Source organism: Convolutriloba macropyga, chromosome 13 (genome assembly GCF_964194025.1).
Source record: "Convolutriloba macropyga chromosome 13, txConMacr16.3, whole genome shotgun sequence".
Taxonomy (NCBI): Eukaryota; Metazoa; Xenacoelomorpha; order Acoela; family Convolutidae; genus Convolutriloba; species Convolutriloba macropyga.
The window spans coordinates 47643119-47656512 of record NC_134480.1 but is presented as its reverse complement, the minus strand read 5'-3'; the positions used below and the strand labels follow the sequence as shown (position 1 = coordinate 47656512).

Below are 13394 nucleotides of genomic sequence, written 5' to 3'. Positions count from 1 at the left end.
TATGCTTAATGAGCAAAACACAATTGCAGATTAGACGCTTAAGAGTTAAAACATGTGAACTTAGGAGCGCTGCTAAACATTGCGTTCAAGTGCGACTTACATTTAATATATTAGATGAGAGGGAGAGAAAGAAATGGAGAAAGAAAGAAAAGATAAAGGAGTAAAGAAAGAACGAAAACAAGATATAAGTAACAAAAAAAAAACAAAATGAAGAGGGGAAGAAAAGAAAACCAACTCCCCAATTTTTTATCCCAGTAAACGATGCATCCTTTTCCTCCACAACTCGGGATCGAACCCCCATGCCCCTCTCTTCACGGCGACAGGTCTAATCCACTGCGCTACTGACTCCTGTTATTGTTGTCTATTGAACTGGATACATACGAAAAATATTGGTCGATGACTTTTTGTCTCGCTTGTTTTTGCTTGATCTGCAAAAAAACATTTGCAGATCAGGAACTTAAGCATGGTCTTGTAGGCTGCAAGTTTAAGAACCGTTAAAACATGTGAAGATAGGAGCATTGTTAAACATTGCGTTAAAGTGTGACTTACATTTAGTATATTAGATATACAAGAATCAATAAGAAGTAAAATAAAGAAGGGAGCAAGAAGGAAACACAGTGGTGAATGAAAAACAAGATTCACCATTTTTGAGACAAAAAACAGAGTCCATATTTTGCACCGACTCGGTCTCGAACCCATGCCCCTCGCTTCAACACCACAAGTCTAATACCGTGCACTACCGACGCCTGTTACTGTTGTCTATCCGTAGTGGCTACATACGAATTATGGTCGATTGCTTTTTGTCTCGCTTGTTTTTGCTAAGCTGTATGCTTAATGAGCAGAACATTTGCAGATCAGGCACTTAAGCATGGTCGTGTAGGCTGCATATTTATGGATCGTTAAAACATGTGAAGATAGGGGCGTTGTTAACCATTGCGTTCAAGTGCGACTTACATTTAATATATTAGATATAGAAGAATAAATAAGAAGGGAAATAAAGAAGGGAGCAAGAACGAACACAAGATTCACCAATTTTGAGCCGAAAAACAGAAGCTGGAGCGGTGATAACCGTTGCGTTCAAGAGCGACTTACATTTAATATAACAGATGAGAGGGAGAGAAGGAAATGGCGAAAGATGAAGGAATAAAGAAAGAACAAAAAGAAGATACAAGTAACAAATAAAGGCAAAGAAATGAAGAAGGGAAGAAAAAAACAATCAACTCCCCATTTTTATATCCCAGTAAATTATAAATCCTTTTCCTCCCCTATTTTGGCTCGAATCCATGACCCTCACTTCACAGCCATAGTCTAATCCCCTTGCGCTACCGAAGCCTGTTGCAGTTGTCTGTTGAACTGGCTACAAAAGCAAAGTTTTGGTCAATGGCTTTTTTGTCTCGCTTATCTTTGCTAAGCTGTATGCTTAATGAGCAAAACACAATTGCAGATTAGACGCTTAAGAGTTAAAACATGTGAACTTAGGAGCGCTGCTAAACATTGCGTTCAAGTGCGACTTACATTTGATATATTAGATGAGAGGGAGAGAAAGAAATGGAGAAAGAAAGAATAGATAAAGGAGTAAAGAAAGAACGAAAACAAGATATAAGTAACAAAAAAAAAACAAAATGAAGAGGGGAAGAAAAGAAAACCAACTCCCCAATTTTTTATCCCAGTAAACGATGCATCCTTTTCCTCCACAACTCGGGATCGAACCCCCATGCCCCTCTCTTCACGGCGACAGGTCTAATCCATTGCGCTACTGACTCCTGTTATTGTTGTCTATTGAACTGGATACATACGAAAAATATTGGTCGATGACTTTTTGTCTCGCTTGTTTTTGCTTGATCTGCAAAAAAACATTTGCAGATCAGGAACTTAAGCATGGTCTTGTAGGCTGCAAGTTTAAGAACCGTTAAAACATGTGAAGATAGGAGCATTGTTAAACATTGCGTTAAAGTGTGACTTACATTTAGTATATTAGATATACAAGAATCAATAAGAAGTAAAATAAAGAAGGGAGCAAGAAGGAAACACAGTGGTGAATGAAAAACAAGATTCACCATTTTTGAGACAAAAAACAGAGTCCATATTTTGCACCGACTCGGTCTCGAACCCATGCCCCTCGCTTCAACACCACAGGTCTAATACCGTGCACTACCGACGCCTGTTACTGTTGTCTATCCGTAGTGGCTACATACGAATTATGGTCGATTGCTTTTTGTCTCGCTTGTTTTTGCTAAGCTGTATGCTTAATGAGCAGAAGAACATTTGCAGATCAGGCACTTAAGCATGGTCGTGTAGGCTGCATATTTATGGATCGTTAAAACATGTGAAGATAGGGGCGTTGTTAACCATTGCGTTCAAGTGCGACTTACATTTAATATATTAGATATAGAAGAATAAATAAGAAGGGAAATAAAGAAGGGAGCAAGAACGAACACAAGATTCACCAATTTTGAGCCGAAAAACAGAAGCTGGAGCGGTGATAACCGTTGCGTTCAAGAGCGACTTACATTTAATATAACAGATGAGAGGGAGAGAAGGAAATGGCGAAAGATGAAGGAATAAAGAAAGAACAAAAAGAAGATACAAGTAACAAATAAAGGCAAAGAAATGAAGAAGGGAAGAAAAAAAACAATCAACTCCCCATTTTTATATCCCAGTAAATTATAAATCCTTTTCCTCCCCTATTTTGGCTCGAATCCATGACCCTCACTTCACAGCCATAGTCTAATCCCCTTGCGCTACCGAAGCCTGTTGCAGTTGTCTGTTGAACTGGCTACAAAAGCAAAGTTTTGGTCAATGGCTTTTTTGTCTCGCTTATCTTTGCTAAGCTGTATGCTTAATGAGCAAAACACAATTGCAGATTAGACGCTTAAGAGTGGTGGTGTATGGTGCATGTTTAAGGGTCGTTAAACATGTGACAATAGTAGCGCTGTTAACCATTGCGCTCAATTGCAATTTACATTCAATATATTAGATGAGGGGGAGAGAAAGAAGTGGAGAAAGAAAGAAAAGATAAAGGAATAAAGAAAGAACGAAAAGAAGATATGAGTAACAAAAAAACAAAGAAATGAAGAGAGGAAGAAAAAGACAACCAACTCCCCAATTTTTTATCCCAGTAAACGATGCATCCTTTTCCTCCACCACTCGGGATCGAACCCAGGCCCCTCTCTTCACAGTCACAGGCGCTACCGACGCCTGTCACTGTTGTCTATTGAACTGGATACATACAAAAAATATTGGTCGATGGCTTTTTGTCTCGCTTGTTTTTGCTATGCCGTATGCTCAATGAGCAAAAAACATTTACAGATCAGGCACTTAAGCACGGTCGTGTAGGCTGCATGTTTATGGATCGTTAAAACATGTGAAGATAGGAGCGTTGTTAACCATTGCGTTCAAGTGCGACTTACATTTAATATATTAGATATAGAAGAATCAATCAGAAGAGAATTAAAGAAGGGAGTAAGAAGGAAACACAGTCGTGGATGAAAAACAAGATACACCATTTTTGAGACAATAAACAGAGGCCATTTTTTGCACCGACCCGGTCTCGAACCCATGCCCTTTGCTTCGCAGCCACAGGTCTAATCCCTTGCACTACCAACGCCTGTTACTGTTCTCTATCCGTAGTGGCTACATACGAATGTTGGTCAATGGCTTTTTTGTCTCGCTTATCTTTGCTAAGCTGTATGCTTAATGAGCAAAACACAATTGCAGATTAGACGCTTAAGAGTGGTGGTGTATGGTGCATGTTTAAGGGTCGTTAAACATGTGACAATAGTAGCGCTGTTAACCATTGCGCTCAATTGCAATTTACATTCAATATATTAGATGAGGGGGAGAGAAAGAAGTGGAGAAGGAAAGAAAAGATAAAGGAATAAAGAAAGAACGAAAAGAAGATATGAGTAACAAAAAAAACAAAGAAATGAAGAGAGGAAGAAAAAGACAACCAACTCCCCAATTTTTTATCCCAGTAAACGATGCATCCTTTTCCTCCACCACTCGGGATCGAACCCAGGCCCCTCTCTTCACAGTCACAGGCGCTACCGACGCCTGTCACTGTTGTCTATTGAACTGGATACATACAAAAAATATTGGTCGATGGCTTTTTGTCTCGCTTGTTTTTGCTATGCCGTATGCTCAATGAGCAAAAAACATTTACAGATCAGGCACTTAAGCACGGTCGTGTAGGCTGCATGTTTATGGATCGTTAAAACATGTGAAGATAGGAGCGTTGTTAACCATTGCGTTCAAGTGCGACTTACATTTAATATATTAGATATAGAAGAATCAATCAGAAGAGAATTAAAGAAGGGAGTAAGAAGGAAACACAGTCGTGGATGAAAAACAAGATACACCATTTTTGAGACAATAAACAGAGGCCATTTTTTGCACCGACCCGGTCTCGAACCCATGCCCTTTGCTTCGCAGCCACAGGTCTAATCCCTTGCACTACCAACGCCTGTTACTGTTCTCTATCCGTAGTGGCTACATACGAATGTTGGTCAATGGCTTTTTTGTCTCGCTTATCTTTGCTAAGCTGTATGCTTAATGAGCAAAACACAATTGCAGATTAGACGCTTAAGAGTGGTGGTGTATGGTGCATGTTTAAGGGTCGTTAAACATGTGACAATAGTAGCGCTGTTAACCATTGCGCTCAATTGCAATTTACATTCAATATATTAGATGAGGGGGAGAGAAAGAAGTGGAGAAGGAAAGAAAAGATAAAGGAATAAAGAAAGAACGAAAAGAAGATATGAGTAACAAAAAAAACAAAGAAATGAAGAGAGGAAGAAAAAGACAACCAACTCCCCAATTTTTTATCCCAGTAAACGATGCATCCTTTTCCTCCACCACTCGGGATCGAACCCAGGCCCCTCTCTTCACAGTCACAGGCGCTACCGACGCCTGTCACTGTTGTCTATTGAACTGGATACATACAAAAAATATTGGTCGATGGCTTTTTGTCTCGCTTGTTTTTGCTATGCCGTATGCTCAATGAGCAAAAAACATTTACAGATCAGGCACTTAAGCACGGTCGTGTAGGCTGCATGTTTATGGATCGTTAAAACATGTGAAGATAGGAGCGTTGTTAACCATTGCGTTCAAGTGCGACTTACATTTAATATATTAGATATAGAAGAATCAATCAGAAGAGAATTAAAGAAGGGAGTAAGAAGGAAACACAGTCGTGGATGAAAAACAAGATACACCATTTTTGAGACAATAAACAGAGGCCATTTTTTGCACCGACCCGGTCTCGAACCCATGCCCTTTGCTTCGCAGCCACAGGTCTAATCCCTTGCACTACCAACGCCTGTTACTGTTCTCTATCCGTAGTGGCTACATACGAATGTTGGTCGATGGCTTTTTGTCTCGCCTGTTTTCGCTAAGCCGTATGCTCAATGAGCAAAGAGCATTTACAGATCAGGCACTTAAGCATGGTCCTGTAGGCTGCATGTTTAGGGATCGTTAAAACATGTGAAGATAGGAGCGTTGTTAACCATTGCGTTCAAGTGCGACTTACATTTAATATACTAGATATAGAAGAATCAATAAGAAGAAGAGAATTAAAGAAGGGAGCAAGAAGGAAACACAGTAGTGGATGAAAAACAAGATCCACCATTTTTTGAGACAAAAAAAAACGGAGGACATTTTTTGCACCGACTCGGTCTCGCACCCATGCCCCTTGCTTCACAGCCACAGGTCTAATCCCTTGCCCTACCGACTCCTGTTACTGTTGTCTATCCGTAGTGGCTACATACGAATATTGGTCGATGGCTTTTTCTCTCGCCTGTTTTTGCTAAGCCGTATGCTCAATGAGCAAAAAAAACAATTACAGATCAGGCACTTAAGCATGGTCCTGTAGGCTGCATGTTTAGGGATCGTTAAAACATGTGAAGATAGGAGCGTTGTTAACCGTTGCGTTCAAGTGCGACTTACATTTAATATATTAGATTGCTATGAACTGCGTTCAAGAGCAATTAACAGTTAACTAGATCAGTAAGTGGTTGAGGGGTATGTTCTACTCCATCCTTCATTGCAAATGCTAAAACCAATGAAGGCACTGAAGATTTCCTTGAGTTCGAACAATTAATAGCATCAGGAAATAAATGACTCCGCGAGAGAATAATTGAGAAGAATTTTGAGCATATAAGATCTGATGAGAGAAGCATTTATCGTGTAGTATTGACAACTTCATCAGATCTAGCACGAAGACAAGTCCCATTACAGGTTATTATTGGCAACAGACTTCTTCCAGAAATTAGATAAGATACTTGGACATGATAAAGATTCCACAAAATGTTTTGAACTAAAGAAAAGCATCTTCACGATTCTAAAAATAGGAATTTTGAAGGCATTGAAATAAGCGGAGATATTAAATTACTGAACTTCAGTTATAGACTGAAGGGCAATTGCGCACAATACAATTTTAAAATGGTTTGGTTCATGTTTTTCGCAGAGATAAAAGCTGGCTCTTATCAAATCGCCGTTATGGACTGTGGTTACAAGACAATAAAAATGTAACCTTTAATCAATCTCAGAAACAAACATTACCCACTACGTTTGGCCGAACTGCTCGCAAACAACAGGCGGGGTCAATTGTGACTTTAGCCGGAGCAGGAGGCATAATGGCACCAAGATGCTTTAAAAGATAGTATTGAAACTTATTTTAGACCACCTAATATTTAAAAGGAAAAATGAGACCAATTTCAGCGCACTTCTGATTTTGAGTTTGTAGTAAAATTAAGTTATTGGCTAAAATCTGAATAACAGCACCTTATATCACGTAAAAATCAACAAGTCAAGTTTGAAAAAGTCACTTGAAGAGTTCAAACATTTAGACGAGCAATCGCACTAAAAAGACCAGTGGGACATATATAATTTTACAATATATAATAAAAAATCAGAGCTAAATACCTCATTGGTTGCTTCCTTATTTCAGACATGTAAGAATCTCTTGTTCAAATAAGTCAATGGTGAAAAGTGACTAACTTAAATCTTGCAGATTACTTTTGCGTTGAGGCACTTTTGCAACTGCATTCGTGCTGCGAGACCAGACTCCTTTGTGAGCCATCTCAGCCACTATGTTCATGCTGCTACGCCTAGTCGGTGGAAGGGGTGCGTGGGATTGAGGCTTCGAATCTCGCTCATCTTGGGCACTCTTTTTTGATGAAGCATTTTGCTGTTCTATGGATATGTTTTGGTGGATATTTTGAGTAGCACCGTGTTTATTGAAAGCAGTGTTGTTGTTGTTATTGGATACAAATAAGTCGTTTGCCAAAATGTTTTGTTCTGCCTCAAACTGGGAAAAGGCTTCGTAACTTCTACTTTTCTCTAATCTTCGTCTCGCTCTCTGAGCCTCTCTAAACAATGCTGAAGGAGTGTCACTTTTCACAATGACAGATCGCCGCTTGAGAAAGTTCTCTGGTACTGAAATCTGATGGGGAGAGTTAGAATCGAAAACTGTACATTTGGGCAACACATCACTTGAACCCTCTTTTTGGGTGACTATCTCGAGAGAATAACCCAAACTATGTCTTCTGGGATACACACTGAAAGCTGCCACTCCAAACTCATCATCATTTTCATTTTGTGAACATTGATCACTTTCATCGTATCTATCTCGTAATGTAGAAGCTCTCTTGTAACTGTCCACATAGTCAGAAGCACCGTTAATATTCGGACGTGAATCGAACACACTCTGAGAACGTGTATGATAATACTTCCCACAATCTCCACCACCACCACCACTAGTACTGCTACCAGTAATAGTATATAATTCTCCGTTTGACGTTTTCTTCTCTCCTATGCCAGCGGCTGGAACAGCGTTTGTTACATCTGAAATGGAATGTGTGGATTGTTTGTGATTAGTGGAGTGTGAAATATCGTCAGGAGGAGCAATCGAAACGGCATTCTGTCCCATTTCTACTTCCACACTCTTCTGTGACGAGAGTGAAGTGTCGACTAAAAAGGTAGTCCTGTTTTCTTCTTCTTCTTGCTTGCTTTGGTGGTTATTGTGATGATGGTTCAAGTAGTTCTCTTTCCCTGCACTGAATGAGTCTCCTCTTGTCTCTTGTTGTTCACTGTGACAATAAGAAGAGTTAACACTGTCTTCTACAACATATCTTCCTTCCTTACTTTTTCTTCTTAGTTTATTAAGTAGTGATCCACACACAAATATTTCAGCCATTAAAACATCCAATTTACCATACTTTAGTCGGCTATCAACACAAACAACAACAATTAATGCAGTTTCTAGAGTAAAAACATGGCGCCTTCCTGTAAAAGTAAAAAACAAATGCTAATTTGGATAGTAAATTCCACCACTTTTGACCCGTAAAACTAAGTTTAGCTATTTTTATGTTGAAAGATTATAGCATTAAAGGAAAACAAAAAACCCGAAGTCCCCAATCAAAACCAGGAAAAGACAACGCATAATTAAAAATTCTGTAAAATGAGTTATAGGTATTCGATTTAAACCGATTGTGTTAACTATAAAATAATGAGTCGTGTTTCCGACAAAATGAGGTACTATAACTTTTTGCAAAATTACACTTGAATTGTATTATCAAAAGTAACAAAGAGTAAAATGCAAAACTAATTTATACCGTTGAATACAATCGCTAATTCTGCGATCCGGAACTTAATTTGTTTGTGAGATGTTTATTTGAATACCAATCTAATTTGGTTCACGGCTGTTGCACAGGCACCACACTGTTGATAAAATACAGTCATTTTGGTAAACGGTGACACAATATCACTTCAGGTAAGCCACCAACTGGACCACTGTAACTTTCCATTTACACGAGTCAACATTTTTCGAATTCTTTTCATCAAGACAAACGCACCAACAAAATTGGTCTTTTTTCATTCATGTAAACTACTTGATCACTTCTAACTGCAGCAGTCACACAAACATGCAAAGTATAACAATATTGTGCATTATTGCTCCATAGGTCGTAAAACATTACATTTAGCCACCTATCAAGAGCAGTTCAAAGCCATAAAAGTTAGCCGTAAAAACAACAATTTCGTTTGCTCATTAATTAGCTACTTTTCAGCCGCTGAGTGAATGTTTGATAAAATGCACACAATGTAATTTATCATTTTGAAAGTACCTCTAGAACTGACCATGAAAATGTATGTTTGGTCCACTTACGCCACCCTTGCACAAAATTAATGTAATGCCGTATCTAGGAGGACAAACAGCTGCAAAATTGACTTGCTGGGCATGCCAACATTCATAACAACAGATACAGAAATGCAGTTAATAAGTAGCCAATGCAAATTTAAAAACAAACGCAAAAAGCTCTTAAATTGAACTGAATCATTTTTAATCAAAAACGGAACATTTCAACTTCATAGGAAAAATTCTCTACAAGTCTAGATATAAGACATGAGGTCAAACGAGCACTATTGATTTCGCATTCGCATTCGAGTCCAAACTCCATCAAAGAGCGCTAAGTCATTTTTAACAGACTCAGGAAGTGTATCAAGTGTACTACCAACTCAAAATCTGGGGACGCACATCATGTTCCGACCCCGCTTATCCACAATTTTGGCATAATTGTCTACCAAATGATGAAGAGATAGAAAACATTCAAAAACGGACATATCGTTCAATAAACCACTAATGGAAAAAAATAATGCCACGTTGAGGGCCGACGAAACTTGTTGTTAATAGGACTACTAGAAAAGACAATAATAAAAATCAAATAAACACTAATTACGACCAACACTTGATGTCTATATTAAAAAATCATCACAAAATGAAACTCGCATCAGATAAAACCTGAACAAAACAAATTATCCTATTTTTCATTTGAAAAGATATGGGGACTGTCCTTGATCGAGCAACAGGTCGACAAAAAAGAACAAAAAGGAGCGAAGTTCAAAAATAAGTTTCTATTTTTGAAAACAATTAATTTCAAAGTGATTATTAACATCAGATATTAACTGAAATTACTAAAATGTTCATTTAAATCTCACTAGGAAGCAATGGAGACCTGTCATTATCCAGTATACTTCAAACGACTACAAAAAGAAGGAAAAATACTGGCACCTTTGCGCGAAAATAGCAGTGAAGCCGTTAAACTATAAACTTGTCACTAAGAGCATTGAAGATGTCCAATTGCGCAAAATTTCAAAGCCAATGGTACCTATCATTAATGTTAAAATTTAAAAAGAAAGAAAAAATCCTTTAAAATGTACAAACATATATATAGAAATCGCAAACATTTTATGAAATCTGGTAGTAACAAAGCCGAGAAACAAATGTTTGAAATTAAAACCGGTACAAAGATTAAAGACATAAGCTCATGAAAGAGATTAAGATTTCTAAAGCCAAGCATTGAGTTCACAGGAATAAAAATCCACAGTCATTTAAAACCGTGCTTTGCCAAAAAAAATCCCTGCAAAAATGAAAATTGCCATTAACAGTTTTTTTCCTAAAAAACATTATAAAATTTCCGAAACAATTTAAATATTTGCCAGAATTTGCATTAGAGCGTGATTTTTGGTAAAAAAAAATGGCATCAGGTGCTCCACATTTTTCAGAATTCATTAATACCTTTTATCTTGACCAAAAGTTAAGCTTCTCAAGAGGCCAAAAAAGGCCCAGCCAAAAATTTTCATAGAAAGACATATAAGACAGCAATATCTGAGATAGAACCCAATCACAATTAAATTCTTCGAATTGTGAAGAACTCTTGATGTCATAATTCTTCACAAATAGTAGCGTCGCTATCGTTTTGCGGCTACTAAACATAACCGAACAACGTCGGGAGAACTTCTCTCAAACGACAGTCGAGCAGTTGACTTCGTTGGGATGATGGTGGGGATTAAGAAACTCTAAGAACCGCCCTTCAGACCATAAGTATAAGTCCACCATAAGTATACGTCTTCAAAACAGTTTCTGTGAATCGCATATTTGGAGACTAGTGAGCTGAAATGCTCTAAGAGAAATTAATTCCCGTTGAGCGCTATCTGTTTATCCTGTTTTTCATGACAAAAAGTCAAACAAGTCAGATGAAAAATCGGTCAAGCAAAAAAACACATTAAAAAAGAACAAAGGGACTAATATAATTGCTACAAACTTCGTTTGAGAGCAATTAAAAACAATAAAATTCATAAATAATTTGATCTTTTTTGATACTCAAGTCTCAAAACAAAACTCTTCTTGACAAGATCCACGGTCAACGAATAGCGTGCAGGCTAGCAGAAACTGGTCTGACAAAACTGGTCGGAAACTCTAGACGAAAAAACTTACCCGCAACTATGACCGACCTTTCCAACCAATTCAAAAACCAAATCGACAAAACACTAACGAACCTTGACAAAAAGGAAAAACTGTATTCGGTGCCCAAAAACAGAAAGCCAACAGTAACTCAAAAGTAGCATTCAAAACGCAACAATTTTTAAAACATAGCTGGCAGAGTCGCCGTAGTAGCCACAGTAGCTTCGTAGATCTGCAGTCTAAAAAAACAGCAAAAAAGGTAGACCAAAAATATTCGTCTTTTCATTGAAGGCTGATATGTTATACTTTGATTAAAAATCTCTATAAGTTTTTGCTGCCTCTATTAGCTGCTCTCAAATAACTTTCTTTTAGAGTGACACGCACCCATTTGACCTTATCTCTGGAATTGAAGTAAATAAAAGTCAATTTCAAAGTGATGAAGTCAATTTTGAGAGTGAGGTAAGTCAAGTGTGACCAAAAATTTGATCACAAGAATGAACAAAAATAAACTCGCTCCACTAAGAACGAAAATGACGTCACGCACGCATTTCAGTTGAAATTGCATGAACGAATGAACAAAAAGCCGATTTGAAGTGGTTGTGACGTCATATGGTCGTAACAAAAATCTTGACGAAATAAAAAGCATACAAGGACAAGTCATGACGTACAATTCACAGAGTTTTCATTGACTAAACAAAAAAACTAGACCTAGAACGGCTGATAAGTGATTTGGGAAAACTGATTTAAAAAACGTAAAAATTTTAAGAAAACATAACCGACTAAACGTCAGAAGAATAGTTCTCGAACGACTAGTGGGGGCTCTAATCAATTGCAGCCTGCTTCAGTCGGGAGGTACAGGGGATGGAGGGGACTAAATGGGATTAAGAAGTTCAATAGTGGGCTTCAAAACATACCCGACAGATTGCCGGAAAATAGCCGCCGTTGATTCCCATAACTCTATTGGGATTGAAAGAAAAGAATATATCAACAAAAATTAATTTTTGTACAAAAATATTTTTAAGTGCGATTTATTTTGATGTCATTTCGTAGTTGAACATACTCCTGTCTCTCAGTGAGAGGCAACAGGGTCTAGTATGAATACCAATAAGCATAATAGATAGTAACTAAAACTTATGAGAACAAAGTTCAAGTACCGGGCATCTAAAAATGGGCTTTATGGGTTTATCCCGTTTCTATTTCTGACTTTGATTTTTTATGTTGACTCTCTTCAGTTTGAATTGCTTTGCTGAGCAGCTGCTGTTTAAAAGGATTTTGAGCAAAATGACAGAAGAGTGAAACTAGCCTAGAGAAGTCAAAAAGATTTCACGCAAAATGTTGAAAAAGCGGCAAAGGTAAAGCGAAAAAACGTTCGACGAAGTAAAAACATAGGAGCGCTTTAATAGCCGGCTGAGAAGATGAGGGCGGCTATTAATAGCAACATTAGAGGCTAACATATACCACTATTAGGATTTAAACTAAAAATGGAACCAGTTTTGGCGCACTTTTGATTTGACTTTTAGTATTATATTGCCACCAATTGAGTTCAGCTGCTTAAAATTGTGATTGAGAGAGAATTTTAGATCACGCAAAACGCGAAAAGTCAAGGGCGTTAAAGTCACTCGAAAAGTCAAAAATGTCAAGCGAAAATTTTGCATAAAAAGACACACACGTTTACAATAATTGCTATGAACTTCGTTCAAGAGCAATTAAACAAAAATCAATGCCAAAATGCCTCATGTGAACAAAAAACAACTAGCGAGAAACCGAATTTTTGTTCAAACACCGTTTTCTCACTCTACTTTAAAATTACAGGGAAAAAAAATTCACGCCGCAAAACCCCTCGTTTTTTCACTCCATTTCCTGTTTCGGCGTGACCAAAATCACTACTCCAATTTGACTTCAAAAATCATGAAAATTTGTGAACAGATCTTAAAAACATAGCCGGCAGATTGCCGGAATAGCTGCGAAATAGACTTGCGTGCCGTAAAATACAGATGGAAAAAGATACAGAAGTGAGTTGATAATAGTTATCGCCGCCGCCTTTTAAACTTACAAGTTTATTTCAAAGGAGGTTGTTTTTGGGTGCAAAAAAAAGTTTCCCTGTCGCGTCTCGAACCGTCGATCTCCGGATTAACAGCCAGTTGCCTTAACCACT

The 13394-nt window shown here is 37.8% G+C and overlaps 1 protein-coding gene across 1 annotated transcript in view; it reads right to left on the bottom strand.

Annotated features, from left to right (window-relative positions):
• Positions 1–13394, bottom strand: part of LOC142351913 (uncharacterized) — a 92025-nt gene that overhangs the window by 45940 nt on the left and 32691 nt on the right. Inside the window, exon 4 of the mRNA XM_075404169.1 lies at positions 6997–8087. Within this exon, the coding sequence (XP_075260284.1) occupies positions 6997–8087 (1091 nt within the window). The remainder of the gene's footprint in view (positions 1–6996; positions 8088–13394) is intronic.